Source organism: Stegodyphus dumicola, chromosome 6 (assembly GCF_044657685.1).
Source record: "Stegodyphus dumicola isolate Sdum_Otavi_A_Nest chromosome 6, ASM4465768v1".
NCBI classification, from domain to species: domain Eukaryota; kingdom Metazoa; phylum Arthropoda; class Arachnida; order Araneae; family Eresidae; genus Stegodyphus; species Stegodyphus dumicola.
The window spans coordinates 24,432,612-24,455,967 of record NC_140773.1 but is presented as its reverse complement, the minus strand read 5'-3'; the positions used below and the strand labels follow the sequence as shown (position 1 = coordinate 24,455,967).

The 23,356-nt window shown below is 33.2% G+C and overlaps 1 protein-coding gene across 6 annotated transcripts in view; it reads right to left on the bottom strand.

The window, feature by feature from the left end:
• Positions 1 to 23,356, bottom strand: part of LOC118188359 (disintegrin and metalloproteinase domain-containing protein 11-like) — a 346,872-nt gene that overhangs the window by 98,667 nt on the left and 224,849 nt on the right. For all 6 annotated transcript variants that reach the window (XM_085818185.1, XM_085818187.1, XM_085818184.1 and 3 more), the window contains 3 exons: positions 11,928 to 12,010; positions 9,300 to 9,363; positions 5,239 to 5,299 (listed from right to left, as the gene is read on the bottom strand). In XM_085818185.1, the coding sequence (XP_085674311.1) occupies positions 5,239 to 5,299; positions 9,300 to 9,363; positions 11,928 to 12,010 (208 nt within the window). The remainder of the gene's footprint in view (positions 1 to 5,238; positions 5,300 to 9,299; positions 9,364 to 11,927; positions 12,011 to 23,356) is intronic.

The window sequence follows — 23,356 nt, the reverse complement described above, 5'->3', positions numbered from 1 at the left end:
TGTTGAAAATGAATCTCCAATAAAAAAATGGGAAATATTTTCATAGTAAAAAAATTTAATAAGGTATGTTTTTAATAGTGAACATCGGAAACCATTTTTATGCGTATTAGACAAGTGTGTATAAAAATTTTTTAGTTCATTAAAAATATGAAAAATAGAAGTAAAATTACTTTTAAGTTTTCCTTAAGAATATACTTTTAAAAATTTTAAAGTCTAAAAACATATAACTGTGATATTATCATCATGCAGTTATGGGCGCTTTATTTTTTACTATGATATTATACACTACCATGTTTCAAAAGTGCACAGATTTTGAACTACTTTATTCTCTACGAAGATGTTTTGCATCAGGATATTTTAGATCTGCTATGTTTCTCCTCATTTCTCTTTTCCTAGGATGTCCTCTTACATACGACGGTGACTCCCTGTGTTTTTTCCTCCACGATGTTTTCATTCTCGATATCGTTCAACTGCGATATTTACGTTGTCGTGATGTTTTTAAAGCCTGTAACCAATATTTTGACTCTTGTAGCATCAGCAGTCTTTTGTTGGGCGTGGATTTCTTCTACCACACTATTTACATTGGTTTTAGAGTGTGGTTCATTTAATTAAAGCAAAGCACTCAAGAACTAGCTACCTAAGGGAAGGGATGCCTTTGTGGAGGACTTTCTAAGGGAAACATGTGTAACATATACTCTGGTGTGCAAAAATTAAGGACGAAGTCAAAAAATTAGCATATCAGCTGAACGAAGAGGCAGAGCGGACAGAAAGACCAATCAGGAGATTAAGTAAGGTGATGTACGGTAGCACATGCGCAGATATGCAGGTAGACGTAATGGGGGAGTGTCTGAGTAGTATAAAGCATGTTGTCGGTGTAAGATCAGTATTTCTGGCAAAGAGATTGCACGCCGTATAGCAGTTAAAATCACAACGAGTTGCTGCCTCAGCGAGAAATGGCGAATAATCAATCTGTTAGACGACATCTGGATGCTTTTACCCGAGGTCGAATCATTGGAAAGTTGGAGGAAGGCCGCAGTGTGACAAGTGTGGCTGCAGAGTTCGGAATTGCTCACAGCATCGTTTCACGACTTTGGAGACAATTTCAAACTACAGGAACAGCTATGGGGGGTTCAGTAGTGGTCGTCCACGAGGAACCACACCCGCAGATGATCGGTATATTGCCTTACAGGCCAGAAGAAACAGGCGGCAGACAGCGGGAGAAATCGCTAGACACACGAAACAGGCGACTGGACGACCGATATCGCGTTTTACCGTGGCCAGAAGACTGCACGGTGGTGGTCTGTTTGCACGACGCCCTGTACGGTGTGTACCTCTAACGCCTGCCCATCGGAGAAAGCGTTCTCTGTGGTGCCGGGAACACCGGGATTGGAGAGACAATGAATGGGGACGAGTACTCTTTACAGATGAGAGCAGATTCAGTCTGAGTAGCGATTCTCATCGCATACTCATCTGGGGAGAGCGGGGAAGCCGCAATCATCCCTCGAACATCATTGAAAGGGACAGGTATGGAGGTGGCGGTGTTCTCGTTTGGGGAGGTAATCATGCTTGGTAGTCGTACAGACCTTCACATCTTCGACACAGGTTCAGTCAACGGGACCCGTTATTGTAACGAGATTCTTCTTCCATATGTGCGTCTTTTTAGAGGCGCTATGGGTCCGCAGTTCCTTTTCATGGACGACAAAGCACCATGTCATCGCACAATAGCTGCCGAGCAGCTTTTAGAGAGTGAGGATATTGAACATATGGATTGGCCGGCACGATCTCCGGATCTCATTTCCATCGAGCATGTATGGGATTTTCTAGGCATACGCTTGGCAGCTCGTACCTTACCACCAGTAACGATTCCGGAGCTTGGATTGGCGCTGCAAGACGAATGGGCAGCAATGCCTCAACAACTCATTGACACCCTCATTCTCAGCATGGGCAGACCCTGTGAAACCTGCCTAGCAGTCAGGGGAGATCATATCCCCTATTGAAGACCGGATGTTTCTTGCTGGACACCCATCATAGGGATGTTTCGGCCTTCAGTCGCATTGCGCTCCATGCTACTTTTTCAATAAAACTTCTTTTTATCCCTCTGATTTCTCTTTTAGTGTTGCTTACAGTGTTGCTTACATCATTCATGTCCTTACGTATTGGGGATCTTACGGTATTAAATGTGTTGATTTGGAAATCTTTTGTACAAAGTTATATTGAAAAAAACCGTCTCGTCCTTAATTTTTGCACACCAGTGTATACGTTACACTTGAGGAAACCACGAAGACGTTCCTGCAGTCAGGTCTTTCGCTGGGATTTGATCCCGAACTAGAAGCGTTCAGCTACTTCATCGCTCGGCCTCTGGTGTGCTGGTTTTTAGGCAATGTACGAGTAATGAGCGAAATTTCAGTGTATCGAAAGTATTGTACTAGGAAACATCAGTAGAGTAATTTTGTTTGTTTGTTTTGGATTTAAATTATCTGAAAAACAGATGCAGAAAAAATTATGATTTATTTTTAAGTGGAAGAAGTTTTTGGCTTTTTTAATTACTTATTTTCTTCATAACTGTTTGGCAATCTGACAAAAAACGAGTTTTCAAGTAACAGTTTAAACTTTGGCGTGCGGTTTACAACTTGTTGCATAGAAATATAGAGTGTTTCAAGATTTGAGGGAATATAATGCAAAAAATTCTATACGAAAATTATCTAAAGAATCATTACAATATCTCATAAGAGCCCTCGAGATGCATTTGATTAGCACAGCCAGCTACAAAATTGAAAGACCTGTACGTACGTACGTATCTCGCATAACTCAAAAACGAGTAGCCTCAGAACGTTGAAATTTTGTATATAAGACTGCTATAACATGTAGATGTCTACCTCGTATTTTGGTTGCAATCGGCTGCATCAAACATATATAAACATATTTATATATATATCCACTCTGTTACCCGGCTCAGTGATCTCACTTTCTTTACTCTTATATGTTTGTAAATTGTACAATTTTTGCTTTAAAAATGATTGGATTGTGTTGTTTTTATCTTCCGGTTAAGGTTTTTATGCCTTTAGTAAATCTGTATGCACTATTTTTAGAATTATCAACAATTTTAAAGTTGTTTAAGTGCCGTTAAGCCTTTTTTATGGCGGCCATTGATTGTTTACATTTGAAACAGCAGAGTAGTGGATTTGTTGCCAATCTAGAGAAACTTAGCTTCGCAACAACAAAGATAACGCATTCATTTATTATTGCCAATTAAATCATGCTTAATTCTTTCTGTAATTTTTTTGAGGAAATAAGTGTTTAAGATTTACTTCGTAATTTTTAATGTAGATATTTTGATTTTTTATGTATTTTTGCCTTCTCGCGAAGTGAAAACTGAATTAATTGAATGAGAGATACTCAATCGTCTGTGAAAAACTGTTTCTTTTTCGTTTTGATTGCTGAATTTCTTTTATACATCATTCTAGCTTTGTTATAGCATTTGAATAGAACATGTGGCAACGATTAGATAATTCTATTCTTTAAATGATATAAATTTTGTGCATTATGAGTTATAATATGAACGAAATATATAAGTTAGCTGTTATATAATTATTGGATTATATAACAATTAACTTAGTTTCCGTTATATAATTATTATCTAAGTTAACTGTTATACAATTATTAATACTGTTAAGTGAATCTAGTGCCAGAGTGTCGCTATGGTAAACAAATACTAGAGTGAATTTTAAAGAATGCATTTATTCTATTGTGGTTTATGCGCTGTCGGCGAAGTAGATTTAATTCAATTCAATAAGTTTAAATTAAATGAAAAAAAAAATCGTATAATTTAATATTCCGTACAAGGAAGTCATGTGGTGTACACATCAGATTTTTTACTAAGATTTACTGTCTGTTTTCTGTAGTGAAGATTCCATTAGACAGTATTTAGCAAATGCATTCACTGTGTCTTTTATTATCCGTTGCATTGATATAACAGGGCAGGTACTAAAAATAAAGCTGATCTATTTCCATATATGTATAGCTTAATATTATAAGCAAATACGATTTTATTATATAACATGCAAATTTTAGTATCAAACTGATGTTGATATCATAGGAAAATCTATGCATTTCGAGAAAGATTTCCATGGATCTCTTTCTTTTTCAAAGAGCAAAAATATTTATAATGTTGCGTGTGCGCTTGTTCGTAATGGATTGAATGCATATAAAACCGATGATAGCTTGATAAAATTTCGTTTTCCAAAAGAAAAATTTACAAAAATAAGTTTGATAGTTCTGGAACTTTCTACAAATGTACTTTCTTTCTTTTCACCATCGACGGAATAGCTGGCCTGACAGAGGATAATCAGTAGTTACCATCAAACCACTAAGAACGTTAAACACAATGTAAAGCAAAGCGCATGCTGAGTGAATTGTGAAGCTCTCACGGAGATTTCAATGTTCCTAAGTGATCTCTGAACTGAAAAACCTGGAATTGATGCTCTCTTCTGTTTTATATAGGTTTCCTCCGTCCTCCAAGAAATCTCTAGTACCTTCTATTTCACAAACTATAGTTATACTTGTGCCGGACAAAAATGTTGCCAAATGGTCGCCAAGAGTGGCGACGTTTGACAGTTTCTCGCCAAATTTGCGGCCAAAAATTATTAGCACACGCTCATTTAAAGAAATAGCCATTTACCTCAATGTTAAGTAGACTTACCCGTGTAATCTTGTTTTTTCGGTAGGGCTTCGTCTCTTGATGCATTTATGTTACATTGCACAGAAGATAAAGCTAGTACAAATTATCATATTATAATTTGAATAAAGTTATTTACATATGTACAAAATTCGTAGTAATAGTTTTTTTTTTCCATTTCTTTTCCTTTCCTTTTTGGGGGGGGGGGTAAACCAATCATTAGTTTTTGAATCAAGATTCGCAAACCTCTCTTCAGCCTTGAAATGTTGAAATTTTCGTAATTCGGAAGATCAATTAAAATTTGCTGTATGTATTTTAAAATTTGTTATAATTATTTTGGCTAATCTATATAGCCTTCATAGTTTTCGTTTTTGATGTACAAGATATACTAAATTATTAAAACTGAAAATACAGTAAAGGAGAATAAATGTAAAAAACAAAAGCAATTATCACGGATTGTTTTCTACTCTAAGATGCAACAGGGTGAGCTCTTTTTCTTTAAAAAAATTCCTCACACAAAAAAAGCTATTGAAATCACAAAAAAAATATTTTATTCTACTTACCACATGTATGCTTTCCTTTATTTTCTGGAAAAAACCGGAAAAGCACATGGGGATGCTTCCGCTGATTCAAAGAAAAAAAGAAAAGGAAATAATTTCGAATAATTGCTCATTACGCAAGCATATATGAGCAAGTAATTAGGTTGAAGGATCATTAAGTACAAAAGTAAATGCATTTAAAAGACGCAGAACGGCAGTACTGAAAGCCATATTTAATACGAATGCGTATGATTTTGAAACCTAAACAATTGTTTCTATAGTAATTTTCTCATTCCTTTTAATTACAATGAAAATAAAATAGAAGAAAGACAAATAGGAAATAAAACACTGAGATCATTAATTGCAAATAGAAGTAGTGTTTTGGACATATTACACGAAACGATTTAGCATAAACAATTTATCTTTTTGAATGCCATCTAAATTTGGTGAATTATTCTCCGAATATAGAACCATGAATTTTCAAGTGGAATGCTTTTTATTTCTCTCAGATTTGAATGATTACTGGTACTCGGAGCTTAATGGTCTTTACTTGATGTGATTTTGTGTTTGGTTTTTAAATGAAAATATTAGACGATTTAACACTGGTACAAACTAATTTCAATTATTAAATGCACTAGTGACTGATACTAGCTAGTATTATATTTATATGTAGTACTAGTAAGTACACAGGATGTTTACACATTTCAGAAACATTTCAGGACCGTTTAATTAATATTTAAAATGCAAAGAGTATTTTTAAATTACAGTGGTGGCCAAAACTGTGGACACTTTTGGAAATTTTTATGTTTTTGAACTTTGTATGCTTATAGAAAATGTTACGTTTCGCGAAATGCAAACTTGTATATATCATTTTAAAGAGAATTTATTACTGAATTCAATGCAAAACACAAAATTCAATTATTTGCAATACAAAAAAAAGTTATATGTACTTTAGTATAAATAGGAGACAAATTCAATAAAAAACAAAGAAGGAAAAGGCCGAAAAAGGTGCACCACATCTATTGATGACAGAAGAATAAAAAGACTATGTCTTCAAGATAGGAAAATGTCATCAGCGGCCATCAGAAGTGATCTGAAGGATGCTGGTGTTTCTGTCAGTTCAAGAACAATCAGGAGAAGATTAACAGATGTTGGACTGAGAGGTAGAATTTCAAGAAAAGAGCCTTATATTAATTTTCAGCAACGAAAAAAAGACTACAGTGGGCAAAGGAACACATTGGACAGATGATCAGTGGTCACAAGTTATATGGAGTGATGACACTAAGATATCGTTATTCGGTAGTGATGGGCGAAAATATGTAAGACATAGAATAGGAGAAGAGCTACATCCTGACTGCATTCAAGCAACTGTGAAGAACCCAGTTAGTGTTATGATTTGGTCATGCATGTCAGCAGATGGTATTGGTCGCCTTCATGTCATCGATGGGACACTGAATGCCAGAAAATACATTGACACTATTCTAGAACCAAAACTTCTACCTTCCATCAGAGATCTCTTTCTCAACAATGCTTCGTTTATTTTTCAGCAGGATTCTGCTCCTTGCCACACGGCCAAAATATCGTACAAAGAGCATTAAATTGTTGTCATGGCCAGGAAAAAGTCCTGACCTCAATCCTATCGAAAATTTGTGGCACCGTTTGAAAACGCCTGTCCGAATGAGGCGCCTATCAAATAAAAGAGAACTAATTGAGGCTATAATTGTTTCCTGGCATCATGTAATAACGAAAGAAGAGCTTAAAACTCTTGTCAGCTCAATGAAAAATCGATGTGAAGCTGTAATCAAAAATAAAGGGTACCCTAACTGATAACTCACTGCAATCATCACTATCTAATATATATCGATAACTATTATCGTTCAACTTTTTTTGTATTGCAAATAATTGAATTTTGTGTTTTGTATTGAATTCAGTAATAAATTCTCTTTAAAATGATATATACAAGTTTGCATTTTGTGAAACGCAACGTTTTGAACGCTGCTTTTTTGATGCAGTTCTACTGATTCATGGAACTTATTTTATATTTGAAAATTGGGTATAAAATATGTTCCTGATAATACGTGAACTTGATCTTAAGATATTTCTCCGTTCTCTTTATTTTTAATTTGATGTTGTACGAAAAACTAGCAAGAAACATAAATGCTTTTGAAAAACATTCTTTAAAATCTTTGAACCATGTTTTAAGACTTTTTCGTTTTCTTTCATGATAATAAATGGACATATTTTTATTGAGGTCATTTAAATACACCAAAAGGTCATCTACTGTGAGCACAGTTTTTTAATTTTATCAAAATAAATGTTTCCCATTAAGAATTCTGTAACGCGTTCTACGTTCCGCTATCTGTCGTTGAGAATGACAGAGAACATTACGCTTTTTCGCTCTTTTAAGATTCAAATAAACATTAATCACTTTGCTTTCAGTTGACGATGAGTATTTAAATGATTTTGCAATCATGCTTTGATTTAGCAGATTTTCTTTTAACATTAACTATCTTGCCTTTGCAACATACGAAACATTACGTTTTTCCTTGGATATGTATTTGGAACAGTTTTTTCATTTGAAGCTAAACTTTGATGTGCTTTTCTTTTCTATTTTTCAGTATCAATTATCGTAACTTTAGATATCGAAAACCCGTGGCTTTTACGGCGTTTTTATTAATTAGTACGAATAATTTTTTTCGGAAACATCACAAGCATGGCCTTCCATCCACTTTTTGTTTAAATGCGGCATTTTGCATGAAAATAAAACTACCAAGTAGCAGACGACTTTATCTTTCAAAAATATAGTTGCAGCTAAAAATATTTCGAAACAGAGGCTTTTTTCTTATAGCTAAGCAAAATTGTCTGAATATATGCAAACAGCGTCTGTACTTGCATGCCTTCATTTGTTTCAAGGAATGCAGCTTTACCTTTCGAATTACGACTTGTTACTTTACATTGGTGAAATTTCACTCTTTGGATGAAGTCATTGTAATAAAAAATGGAATTTCTTCTTTAAATATCAGACTCTAAAAAGTACATTGAGTTTGAATTTAACATTTTTCTCCCCTCTTCTTATTTTAAATTTCTCATTGTAAGAAAATCTTGCTACTATCAAAAACCACTTGCTGAAACTCTTTTTGCATTGATGGGACCAGGTTTGTACATTTTTGCTTGCGCTTAGAGATTTTAATACTTGTATTTCACAATGTTTTCTAATTATGGAATAAGACTATTTCTTTTGGAAGACACAAAAGCATATTCTTCAATCCACGACTAGTTTATACACGAAATTTTGAAAGAAGGATAAATTTAAAAGTAGCAAACGATATTTCTCATTCCAAACAATAAGCTGTTGCCAGAAATTTGTATTCCCAAACACTTGATTTTTTGAAATTCTTTATCATTCTAAAAACGTGTAAACGGCTTCTGTAAAAATCTGATTTGTATCATACATATTTGATATTTTTAAGGCTATGAGATAAACCATTTACGAATAACATATTTGATTTGAAAATTTTTTGTTTCAGTTTCTTTATCTGACGTGTTATAATAGAATTTCGAAGGAATGAAAAGTTACCATTTTATTAATACCAATCAATGGGTTAATAGTTAAATGGTTATATACTAACAGTTCCATGAAAATGGACAAATCTATCTCAGAGCAAAATCCAGTAACTTAATTTATAATATAAAGCATTAAATTCATAAATTTAATTAATTTTTTAACAGTAGTTAAACGTTAATTGCTGAATTCATTTCTTATTTTGAAATTAACAAGTACTTAATTCATTTATATTAGAAAATGCGCTTTCGATATTACTCCAGTGCAATGAAAGATTTATCTCTGAACTGTAAGAGAAACGTAATGTTCTTTTGTTTTCAATAAACAAATAAAAATTCCAGAAATTTTCTTATCATTATTCGCTTCTATATTTATCAGATTAATTCCATATTAAATAATCTTTTAATTGTAAAAGAATTTACTATGTAATGAAAACAACAAAAAATTAACTTACTGATAAAAGAAATCTGAATTTAAGCTTTGGGATAGACTATAGTAAAAAGAATTCAGTTTTGTCGCTTACCGATAAGTCTCCTCCATAGAATGGGTGAATCACAAAAGTTTCGTTACCCACATGAATTACTCCACTAGAACAGGATAAATATTGTTTATTGAAACTCATTAAAATTTACACATAGCAAAAAGCAATAATACAAGTTAAGAGCAACAGGGTGGTTGAAAAATAACTCCCCGAGAGTTACCCAACGCTTGACACCCCAACGCCTGACGCCCAACGCCAGAATGACCCAACGCCTGACGCCGCGTGCTCGAGCCATATCACATCAAGTTACTATATGTAGCCCCTAAACACCTTTAACCGATCTTGTACTGTGAAAGTGACGGTAAAGACACTTTTAGGAACAACCTGGAGTGTCTACTTTTTGTGGACAAATGAACATTTCTTGAACAACTTGCAAGTTCTCCTTCTGTCTGGTTTATTAATGAAGGTTCACTTCTGAAAAGCATCTGCCATAGATGTTGTATCTGACCATGAGCATGGGATGACAGTTCTTGACGGTCATCAATTCAGCGTCAATTCAGGTCATGAATTCAGCATGGAATGTTGATTTTTCAGCGTGGATTTCGGGAGAATATTTCTCGAATAACTTGAAGATTCTCCTTCTCTCTGGTCAGGTAAGGGACGATTATTTTTCCAAGCATATCCCGCAGATGTTGTAGTCAGGAGCTTTAGATGTTTAGTTTTCAACGGTCTTGGCGTTAATTCAGCCTGGAGTGTTGTTGACGTTTTGTGGACTTCTGGTAAACATTTCTTGAATAGCTTGAAGATTCTCTTTCTCAATGGTTATTGAGGAACAGTCACTTCTGCTGGCATCTCCCTGTATGCCGTAGTTATGAGCTTAGGATGAAGCACGAAGACTGTAACTACAGTGTCACTATCTTTACAACTTCAGATTGCTACATTTCATAGTGGGAAGCGATCTGGCACGATCACGCAGTGTCAGGCATTAAGTTATTTGTGCGGCTCTTATCATTCTGAAACAAAATAAATAAAGCAGATAGTAGCAATAATATTATTTAATCTTTAATGATCTCGATATTTTTCATTTCATGAGAATCCTACACATGAAAAAAAATGTTATTAACAATGTTTAGTGAAGAGTTTTTTTTTCCTACTCACTCGATATATAACTTAGAATTTTATACTTTCCTCTGAAGTTATTTATTTTAATTATATACTCCTTCGGATTGTAATTCGAGTATTGTCTCAAAGAATAATAAGTAATAAAGTAAAAAATGGTTAATAATAAAGTAAAAATAATTGGTTAATAATAAAGTAATATAGAATAATAACGTAAAAAATTGATTACTATTATGACTTTTGCAAACTTTAATTTTGATAAACATTAATTCCTACATTGTGTTAAAACGCTAAATTCATGTATTCATGTCAGCGATTCCATTTTTATTTTAATCTTTAAGAAGGTTCTTACGAAAGGAAAGAAAAGAATATATCTATTACAGGAAAATTTATAATTGGATTAATTTGATTATAAATGTATAAGTTAAATTGACTCTTTTTTAAATAAAATTAAAAACTTAAAACATGCTAGAAAATTCAATATATTTTGGATTGTTACTTACTGGTTCAGAGATTTTAAATTTCTTCTAGTGATGATTTCCAAAAAGATAGTTTTTTATATTTGTAAAAATTCGGTTAGTTAGATCATTTCATGAAACAAACATCTTCAAAATAATTACATCTTTGGTTTATTGGAAAATAAATATGTTATTAATGCTGAGGATTTTGTTATGTAATTTTTAAATTCATTAATTCCCACTCTGTCCTTCGTTTGTACACGAGGTATTTTTATTTTTGGTGTATTATGGGAATTTCGTTAGACGTTAAGTTTATCTCAAGCTATTTCTTCTCCAGTTCCAACCATTTACGGTTGAAGACATTTTGTTTCCTGAATATGTAGTTTAAAATGATGCTAAAATCATGTGCAAATTAAATTACGTATTTTATGCGATTTTTCCAAGCTAGAAATTATTTTTTGATATTTCTTATTACAGATCTTAGTAATTATCTTTTGATCAGGTTCATCTGTAAAGCTTCGTTTTCCCTTAATACGAAAGTTTTTCTGCTTCATAAATTTCAATTTACGCTTTCCTTTTTATTAGTTAATAAATCGTATATGGTTAAAATTTCTCTTTAACAATTACAACTCATTTTTTATGCTTCTTTCAAAATAAATTAATCAATCCGTCATAGAAAATGAGTCCTTTATGAACTTAAATGGAAGTGAAACACGGAAACGTAAGATTTAAAGCTAGGCAAAGAAGCATGTTTAGATTGGTGTAAATTTTGAATCAAATTTTATCTCTATTTCAATCAGGCACAGTTCAATCCACAGATCAAAATCTTCTTCAAAAGTAAACGAATTTTGAAAGCGTTCGAGGAGAGAGAACTATTTTATATGGAAATAAATGGGCGGAGCAAAGGAAAAATAGCGCCCCTGTCATCGAAAGCATGTGTTATTTACGAGTGCCTGGATACAAAACTCCCACAGATTAAAAATTTAAAAATACAATAGGATATTCCTGTAATTATTTTATAATTATTTTATGTTTAGAAAATGTAAAGCAAGATATGGACATTTTGCTGAAAGTGGAAAATGAAAGAACTTACCTGACGCCGTTGCATGTTCGAAGAGCCGCTATTCCACCTGGATATTCCTTGATCGTGCCGTGATAGTAGCACTGTTCTATTTCCTTTAAAAAAAGTGGTGCATTATTTTACAAGTTATGCAACTACGTAAACGCATGAGTTTTGTTTTTAAATAAAAAAGCATTTTATACCATATTCTTCTACCACATTGTTAGAGAGGAACCCATTTTGCATAAATATTGTTTCGTGCGTATGGATTTGCCTTAGTTTGAATTCACACGGAACCGATGAAAACGTGATAACATTTATTTTACAAAAGAAACATTTCATAATTCTGGAACTTTCCACAAAAATACTCGTACAGCTGTTCGTACTATCGTAGAGTACAATCAGTAGTTACACTTCAAAATATTAAGAACGTTAAACACAATACAATGCATAGCGAATCTAGAGAGCGAAGCTTAACATGGATACATCTCAACGCTTCGAGCTCATGCTGAACTAAATAAAAATTACTCAGAAACTGTTGCTTTCCCTGGCCTTTTATAGTTTTCTCCCCTCCGCCGAGAGATTTCCAGTAACTTCTCGAAATTATTGGAAGACCTATGAGAGCCGGATATGGTTACAACTACATATAGCTTCGATTAAAATACCCATTCCAGTTTTGCAGGACTGGACCAAAATGTCGCCAAACTATCGCTATATTTGGCCACTTTTGGCGATTTCTCGCCAAATTTGACCCAAACCATCGCCAACTTGGCAATATCTTGCCAATTTAGCGAGATAGCTACTATTTACTGAATGTAAAAGAGTTGCCTCTGTAATCTTATTTTTCTCGCATAGCTTCGCTTCTTAATTTTTTTTTTTTTTTTTTTTGCATTGCACAAAAAAATTACAAACTCACATAAAATTTCACTAAAATTATTTCCATATGTACAGTGGATGGACAAAAATATGGAAACACCTTGTGAAATGCATGTTTGAAAGGAAAGATTGATTTTAATGAAATATGTAGGTGGCGCTGGCGTTTTTGACTACTGACGCCACCTATACAACTTCGTAAATGTGCTAAACAGTTCAGTTGTTGTCGGAGTACTGTTATGTGAGGTTGTCATTGCATTATGTCAGAGTTAACAGACTTCGAACGTGGGCAAATTGTTGGAGCACGTATGGTAGGTGCTTACGTAAGCAAGGTAGCCGAGGTGTTTAGTGTTTCAAGAGGTACTGTATCGAAGATTTATTCCGCATATTTGAAAAGCGGAAAAACATCATCTGCTAAATCACAGCGCGGACGAAAGTGTGTCCTGAGTGATCGTGACAGACGATCATTAAGGGCAATTGTAACGAAAAATAAGAAAACCACAGCTGCAAAAGTTACTGCTGAAATGAATGTTGTGTTATCGAACCCTGTGAGTACCAAAACAAATAGAAGGGAGCTTCATAAACAGGGAATTGCTGGCCGTGCTGCAATTGAGAAGCCACTCATCAGTGATGCTAATGCCCGTAACAGGAAAAGGTGGTGTTTAAGTCGTAAAGCCTGGACTATAGAGCAGTGGAAGCGAGTAATATGGTCTGACGAGTCTTCTTTCACATTGTTTCCCACTTCTGGCCGATTTTACGTCTGGAGAACGCCATCTCAAGCAATACAGACTGCTTGTTGCCAAGAGTGAAACATGGCGGGGGTTCTGTTATGGTTTGGGCAACCATATCGTGGTTATCTGCTAGCCCCATAATAACTGTGTCAGGGCCCATGACTGCCAAGACTTATGTGAACATTTTGGCCGATCAAGTTCATTCCATGGTACAAACTTTGTTCCCCGATGGTGATGGTGTCTTCCAAGACGACAAAGCCCCTGTTCACACAGCTCACATTGTCCAGGACTGGTTTTCTGAGCACGAGGATGACTTGTCCCCTCTCCCCTGGCCACCACAGTTACCAGACCTGAATATTATCGAACCTTTGTGGTCTACATTGGAACGGAAAGTGCCACACCGCCAACATCGTTATATGAACTTGCCACCGTTTTGCAGGAAGAATGGTATAATATTCCCTTGGCAAACATACAGAAACTGTATTTATCCATTTCGAGAAGACTGCAAGCTGTTTTGGATGCCAACGGGTTTCCTACACCATATTAAGCAAAGAAACATGTTTTTTTAAAGGTGTTTCCATATTTTTGTCCAACCCCTGTACAAAAACCGTAATCATATTTTTGATATGAACTTCAGTAGCGGTATGTATTGGATTTAACTGACTATTTAATAAAGTAATTAAAATTAAGACTTTAATTAACTTAAGCAGCTAATATAATATTAAAATTGAACTTTTGCACAGATTTAGCATTGGTAATAATGTAATAAAAATAATTTTTAATTCTCATTACATTGTCATTTTTAACCTTCATAAACAAATAAGTTAATTAGTGCGTTTCTTTAATTTTATTTGCATTTAACAACATTTTATTTTTCTAACATACTTAGTCAAAATGGCCATTATTGTTACAAATGAAAAAGAAAACGTCCTAAATAAGTCTTATAGCCTTTGTTGGCTTTTGTACAGCTCACTGTAAAATTTGACGACATTTTATTTAATTTTTATTTTTACTTTTATCTTTATGCAAAGATACTTTTATAAATAAAGATTACTTTTATAAATAATATGCTTTTATTTTTTTTTCGAGATCTGAAATCATTACCTGTTTGATAATGGGTAACATTTTGTAAAAATTTTATTATGTATTTAATTTTAATTCTTTTTTTATGTTCGTTCAAATAGTCGAGAAGGTGGAAGCGCCTTTTCAGGACTCCTTAATTGTTCCGATTTAATGTTTTAAATAATTACCTCTGATGAGTCCGTTTAAAGCTCTAAACTATAAATAATTAATTGTAGTTTGTCATAAATTGTTTTAGGAAATTTATTAAAAAATTACTTTGATTTAAAATTTTATGGACAATTCCTTTTATTTAAATTGTTTCGTAACTTTTTATATACTCAATAAACGTTTTCCAGTTACGGTAGTTTCTTACATTTTCCAGGATAGTATAACGGATTTAAATTGCAGTATATATTGGATATTAAATGTTGGATGCTTGTATAAATGTTAAAATCCTCTTTTTTTCTATACTTAAATCGAAGCAAGGGATTTTGTATAAATGTAAATAATTTTAGTAAAATTTTATGTGAAACTGTAGTATATAATGTAACATGTTTATATAATATAACAAATGTAACTGTATATAATGTAACATATAATGTAACATATAATGTAACATATAATGTAACTGTAGTATATAATGTAACACATGTAACTGTATATAATGTAACATGAAAATCTAAAGAAGCGAACCTTTGCCAGGAAAATAAAAATACAGAGCCAAGTCTATTGAACATCGAGTAAATGATACGTCGTTAAATTGGCAAGATAGCGCCAAGCTGACAAGGGTTTTGGCGATTTTGTTCCCGAATTTGGAGAGAAATCGCCAAAAGTCGCCAACGTCGGCGACCATTTGGGGGCATTTGGTTTCGGTCCCTGTACAACTGTAATGAGCATTGCAACTGAATAACTAATTGATCATATATGCAGCTTTAACCGTATCCGGCTCTCACATGGCTTCCAGTAATTTCGAGAAGTGGAAGGTACTAGCCATTTCTCGATGGCAGGGGTGGAACTATTCTCTTATTCTAAACTATTTCCTTAAACTATTCTATTTCTCGGTGGCAAGGGGACAGCAGCAGCGTCTGACTAAAAGTTGTTTAGTTTAGACTAAAAGTTGTTTAGTTTGTAAGAGATCGGGCTACTGAGACATCCGGAGGAACTTCGCCTTGAAGATTTTAAGTCACGTTCAATGTGGGAAGTCTACTTTATACACTTTATGCGTAGTTCCTTTTTTAGCGAAATATCGCTTTTAGTTTTCATTTAAGGTGTGTGATGAATATAATTGTAATGAAATAAGTTATCTGTATATACTATGCAGAGACATTAGCAGAGGTGATGAAAAATGAGCAAAGCCTTCGCCGGGAATCGAACCATCGACCTCTAGAATACGCGCACAGTGTGCAGACTACCGCACTACGAAGTCACGTTAAGAAGGCAGGAGAAATACCATATAACTTTGTATCTATGTATTTCAGAAGAAATTTACTAACTCAGAAGCATTTTTAGAATTTTGTGATTACTGTTATTTGAAATACATTGAAAATTTTGTTTATTTTATCTTTATTACAATTTCTTTTACGATTAAATTACATTCCCATTTAATCCCAATGAATAATTCATGTAAGAATTCATAATTTCTAAAAAATACAGGAATTCGCATTTTATATAGCAATTCGTAGAGTTCATGATTTACATAAGAATTCATAATTTTCACAGAATGTTATCTACTACAGTCACGCATAAATAAAAAAATAGTTTATGTTTTTTTAATTTATGCTTGATTAATTAGTACTAATTCCTTTATTCGCTGTTTCTGAAAATGCGTTCCTATGACTGTTTGTTTTGTCTTTAGCACAATTTCTCTCACACTTCAGTTAAATACGCCTTTATACTCAGTCTTTGTAAATGTAACCTTTAATAACTTTCATAAAAATTTGGGAAAATGTTCAGCGAATTATTTAATTATGTAAGCTACGAAATAAATCAGTTTTACGTATACTATGACTTTTATTTATTTATTTTGTGTGGCAGAGAATTGTTCATTTAACCTTGATTTCATTTTAGTGTACATCTGCAATATATTAACTGTTAGTTCTCCTGTAATATATTTTGAAAAGTATTTCTCGTTTAAATATATATTGACAAACAATTGTTTTATAATTCATGTTCTTTCCAAACAAAGCTCATGTTGATTTTCTAATCATCTCAAGTTAAAATTAGATGGCAATCAATGAAACAGCTGAGATTTTATTTTAATTTGTGAAATTTCATTAACTCATATCCATTTTGAAGAATAAGCATGCTATTTTTCGTGAATTGTTTTGCTAGTATTAAACAAACTATAGTGTGAATGCTGCTATTCATTATAATATTCTGAAACTGAACTGGTAAGTACTAGATTACGAGTAATCATAAACTTAAAATTGCATTTACAATTAGAGTCAGCAAATATTTAAGAACACCATTTTCAAGATCTGGATTTGGTGGTAAAGTAAGCGAATAAAATAAAACCCTTCGTTCACTACCTAACTGAACTGATCATAAAAAAACTGTAGTAAATTTATCTATTTATCACGAAACAAGAAATTAAAAATTGATACTTATGCATAAGTGGCAAACACTGCCCAGTATCCTCCAATATGTTTTCTGATTAAAGTTAAAAAAAATGTCAGATCAAATGAGTTCGATAATAATACAGTTAATTTTCATTCCCATATTTCCGCGTAAAAGTTCTAATTATATTTGAAGTGACTATTTTCGAAGTTCTTCTGCTTTGAATTCAAGTAGCGAAGATTCAAATTAATGAGCTAATAAAGAAGACATAAACACTATCGGAGAAAGATATTAAAGTATAATTTGCACTTCAGCTAGCAATAAATTTCACTAATTAGTGATTATTTTTTACTGTGAGCAAACAAATTGTCTTTTTCAAATTTAGAAAGAAGTTCTTTATTGTACTCAGAAAATGAGGTATCAGTCTACTGCTTTATTAATTTGTCAAGAAATATATCCAACAAAAATGTTCCTTTTGTATTCTACATTCTTTTGCGGTAATAATCTGCAATCTTAGATAAATCTCAGATAAAATCTCAGATTTGCATCAATGAAAATCTTCCGATTCAGTGATTATAGCACAGAGAAAACCCAGATAAATGCATTTATAATTTAATATTTTTGCAAAGTATTTCACTTGTACTGCATTTAAATGTATCAGCACTTCGCGCTAATTTATTACTTTTAGTACAATCGTACTTCTTGCCTCGTTTGACTGCTTTTTATTCTTTATAAGAAATTAAGGTACTCTTCGGTTATCGGGATCGGATTGAAAAATGCATGTATGTGCATATATATATGCGTGTACACACACATGCGTACCTACGTACATATATACATGCATAATGAACACATACATACATACATATATGCATATATACATTTATGAATCCTGTCCCGATAACAGAAGAATACCGAAATTAATATAAGGTCATCATTCTACAAGCAATGTATCTCGACGATAATAAGCCTTATGTTTAAAAGTTCTGACAAAATAAAAGTATTGCTTCATTTTTAAATCTCTTTTTAAGTCGGTTTAGGTAATGTTTTCACATAAGATAAAATTTAAATTGTAATTTCGAATATTTAGCAATTTCTTTCTGATCACAAAATTAGAACAAATCTGCAACCGTCTGTAAATATAGATTGAGGAGTAAATGATGTAAAACTTCTTATAGTCACACCGTCGTCTTGATGATTTCAGCTCTTGCTGACTAAAAGAATATTTGCTACTAGAGTGATAGATCGCGGAACGAATTTAATTTGTTCCGTAATCGCGTTCTTTATGTTCGACGCCATTACCCACAGGTTGATATGAAAATAATTTTAAACCGTTTGCGAGCTCTGCCCCGAAACGCATAACATCTTAAAAACTTCAATTAATGTTGAAAAAAAATCACCAGTGTTGGAATAATATGCACCCATTGACAGGGATTTACTGTTTATGACCTACGTTGTTGTGACGTATCTCATTTGTCTGATGCTAACGTCAGAAGAAATCTACAAATTAATGAGTAGCGCAGGACTACGTCTTTCGTTGACATGGGCTTTGGATACATCATAGGTATCAATGATGTAAATCCAATAGATACATTGAATACCTAATCATCATTGGTTACAGCTGAAAACATCGCGGCAAAAACATCGTGGACGAAAACGTCGCGGAGAAAACAACGCAAGGCGAAAACGTCGTGCTACAAAACATCGCATAGAGAAAACATCGCAGTTCTAAAACATCGTGGTACAAAACACCATCGTCGAAAATAAAGCGGTTCAAAAACTTCGCAGTTTAAAAACATCGTCGTAAAAATATCGTGGTAAAAAATAAAGTATCTACAAATCATCGCAGACATGCTTTTTTCAGGCATGCTTTAATAAGTGTAAATGGATGTTCCCATAATGATTTGTGAGCGCAAGATGGAAAGAAGGATAATTTTTACTTTCATATTTTTTATTAATTAATAAATTTTTGCTGAGAAAATAAAAAGGAAACTTAAGCATAGAAAATTAATGTAACTTATAGCACTTAATAGAATTTTAAACCGACATAGTTAACTAACAAAGGCCATTAATAAATCATTTTATAAAGTTTTTACTGGTAATATTTCATGAAAAGTATAATCTATAAGTTACATTTAATTTTCTATGCTTAAGTTTCCTTCTTACGTTTTCAGCAAAAATTTATTAGTTAATAAAATATGTGAAAGTAAAATTTATCCTTCTTTACACCTTGCGCTCACAAATCATTATGGGAATATCCATTTACAATTATTAAAACCTGAAAAAAGCATGTCTGCGATGTTATCGTCATGCGATGATTTGTAGATACTTTATTTTTTACCACGATATTTTCGACGACGATGTTTTTAAACTGCGATGTTTTTGAACCGCTTTATTTTCGACGACGATGTTTTGTGCCACGATGTTTTAGAACTGCGATGTTTTCTCTTTGCGATGTTTTCTCCCACGATGTTTTTTAGCACGACGTTTTCGCCTTGCGTTGTTTTCTCCGCGACGTTTTCGTCCACGATGTTTTTGCCGCGATGTTATCGGCGGACACCATCATCATTGATACCTAATCATAGGTATCAATGATGTAAATTATACCTATGATTAGGTATCAATGATGTAAATTAGAATGAAGCAGGACACATCACATATGCTCTGCTCCATCCTAATTTTTAAGAAGAATCCCCTCCCCCGACTGACTGATCCAAGGGTCTCGTATTCCTCTTCTGTTACCAACAAATCTGTCTAGACGTTTTTCGACTCGCCACGTATTTTAAGTGCTTTCTTGCTACTATACACTTACATCCAAGTTTTTTTCAAGATTCAAACACTGGTTCTAATGATACCGCATCCAGAATCGCTAATAACTACATACATGAAAATATTTGCATAGAGGTTCAACTGTCTTCAACCTCCTTACATTTCTTGGTATTTTAATGATACAGATTTCAAGAAATTGTGTAAAGTGCTTTCGTTTTGTCTTCAAGATGATCCCGAGTTTGAGCCTTGGATTGCCATTGAGCAAATCACTTACGCGTTTCGTCTTGGTTTATTAGGATGCTACTGTGACCTGGACATCTTCCCATTCTAATTAAATAAACTTTCGCTTTGACAAGCGGAAAAAAGTTTTAATTTCCAGTTTTCAGGGGATTCTTCAAGTTTGCAGTTTTCAAGGGTACTCTGTCTTACCCTCTTCTTAATTATAAGACATTTTTGCTCTTCATGTTCCTGGTTAACGAGGCTTTGCAGTTCTTGAATGTTAATCTGGTATTGGGAAATGTGCTTTTTTGCCTATTTCTCTAATCATTACCTTTGATTACAAGCAGAACCACTTTTTGAACTTTTTGCCATTAAAACTGAAAATAAAACAAAATCAGCTTTAAGTTTAGTTGTTATGAAATGTCATGGGTAACCGAGTACATTATGTGGAACATTCTTCGGTCCATTCACCAGTTTGTTATGTGAAACAGGACTATACTTCGTTGAATTTATTAAATTTAATTAACATACCTCAGATTATTGAATTAAATAATTGTTCAAGTAGGTTCTATAGTGGGGCTCGGTACTTCTAACCGTACTGAAGTAGTGGGAAGTTTCATTTTGTTGAAGTCTAACTGTAACATGTTTTATTTAAACCTTGTAAGGTTTATCCTAAGTTTTTAACAATTATTTTTAGTTAAAACACTGTCCTGTCCCTCCTAATTTCAGCTTACGATTTCCTATCAGAATGTGTTTTTAGAATCGCGTTTAATGCAAATGAGTAAGAGAGGTATTTAAGTCAAAGTTCCACTGACTTCGTTAGAGAGCCAGAGTTTCTGACTAGCGCGCGTTCACCTTTTTGGCAACACTCTCTCTAAGCTATGACTACGCTCGTCCTATTCCAGGCACTTGATACCTTCGCCAGCTTAGTTGATATTTAGGGGCCAACTACATAGAAATCTTGATAGCGTCGGCTATATCTTTTTAGTTAAGCATTAGTTAAGTTTTACTTCTTATTACTTTAAGTTCAAGCCCAAGAGGAGTCTTTGCTGTACGCTCTGAGAAGGAGCCAACTGTAAGTTGTTATTTTGGGAAATAGAGGGCAATTAACCCTTCTTGAGTCTTACGTTTCTGTTTCTGAACTAAAGCGATTATTCGCTTTAGTTCGAACCCGGGCCCTTCGGTACAGCAGCAGGCTCCCCTAACCACTATACCGTCTGGGTAGACAAACCTCATGTTTAAAAGTTTATACTTGTTGCACTTCCGCACAGTTTCCTAAGTACTGAAATTTTCCTAGTACTCATATTTTTATTTGCCTGTAATTTTTTTAATTTCTTTTATAGTTTTCTAGATACAGAGAGTAAATTATCTTTGAATAGTAAATTATCAGTTTATTAATAAAGTTATCCCTTTTGGATATACTGGGCATTATTTATATCCAGCTCTGGTTTGAAACCTTGGGAAAGATTATCATCACACCACTGATAGCACTGATAATGATGTGCTACTGAGATTGAGCTTATAACGAAAAGCGCAGAACTGCATGATGCACGCGTAGATTTATGATAGCGTGTTATCTCTACATATAATAAAAGAAAGAGTCTGTCTGTATGTGTGTGTGTGTGTGTCTTTCGTTCGCGTTGCGCGTAAGCTAATAGACCCACGGCTACGAAATTTGGTACATAGGTGCATCTAGACAAAAGCCAGTGCACCTCGAAGCGATTTTTTCGAAATTCGAATTAGAACTTTTTTTATTTTATGTTTTGTGACGAAATCGCATCATTTTGAAACATAATGGGCTATAGAAAAGCGAGATTTTACTCTACACACTTTATTTTCACATCGTCATGAAACGTAGGCACTTAGCTATTTTTCGAACTTAAAATAAATTTCGTGTTTCAATAAATCGATTAAATACGAATTTATTTAACAAAGGGAGCTTAACACCTTTTCAACGGGATTTTTTCTAAAAAGTTTGTTTTTAAAAATGTACGGTTTATTTTTCTTTCATTTTTGGACACGTTAAACTTTTATCCTTGCGATTGCTTTTACAAAAAGAATTTTGGAAAAATGATAATATTTTGTATTTTTTAAAAAAAAATTTAAATGAAGCTTCCGAGTATACTTCTCACATCTTTAACAATGTGATTTTGGCAACAGTTTTCCTGTCTTATTGTTATTCATTGATTTTTGATAAAATCGCATCATTTTGAATAGTTTTATTCTTTTAGAAATATGGGTTTGGCAACAATTTTTCATCGTATTTCTTATGTCACCGTTTTTAAGAGATTGGCATATTTCATTGTCATTTATATATATATATATATATAAAATACATTTTTATTGATTTTTTTTGATAACGTTGTTCTGTAGAGTAAAATTGTGAGCAGAATTTTATATTTTTTGAGTTGCTTTCATTTTATTTTTTGCTTATTTCAGTGTTTGTAAGATATTGAAAAATTTTGCATGATTTTTTTTCTTCTTCAACGGAAAGTTGGTTAATATTTTTATTAGGATAATTAATATTTGTATTAAGGGATGTAGCTTATTTCATTGTAATTTTTTTTCTTGAAAATATAAGATAAAATATCATTAATTATACTTTGCTTTTCAGAATTTTTTGTTTTTTGTATTCTTTTATGTTATTTATTGCTCATTTCACTCTTTTTAAGATGCTGAAACGTTTAGAGTGATTTTTTTAGGAAACAAAGTTCTTAACCTCCTTTACACCATTTGAGTTCTTAAGATTTTGCAAAGGGAAATTGGTTAATTTAGTATTTATTAAGATAATTAATATTTGTATTAAGGCATATTGCTTATTTCCTTGTAATTTTGTTATACGTAATAACTTTTTTTTATGAAGTTGTCCTGCAGAGTAAAATTCTACGCAGTTTTTAAATTTAACGTTTGGTGTTCCCTTCAGCCATTTTTCCGGTACATTTAAAAGCCAGACGAAGGCTGGCAGCGAAGCTGCTAATTGAGAATAAACTTCGACGTGCTTCTTATTCTTGTAAATCCAAATGTTATTCTCATTAACATGTTTTGCACTTTAACCTTTTACGGCACGCTATCTTTTAAAGTCGGAATTTTGATTAAAAAAAAAAGGTAGGCACTCTAATTAGGCCTAGAGGAGTACGCAAGTAAAATTTTGTGAAGATAGCACTTACCTTTTAATTCTGTGGGTGTGCCCAAACTGGGCACACTGATTGTTTTGTGGCGTATTTAATTATGGCAAAGCACACTAGGGCTATC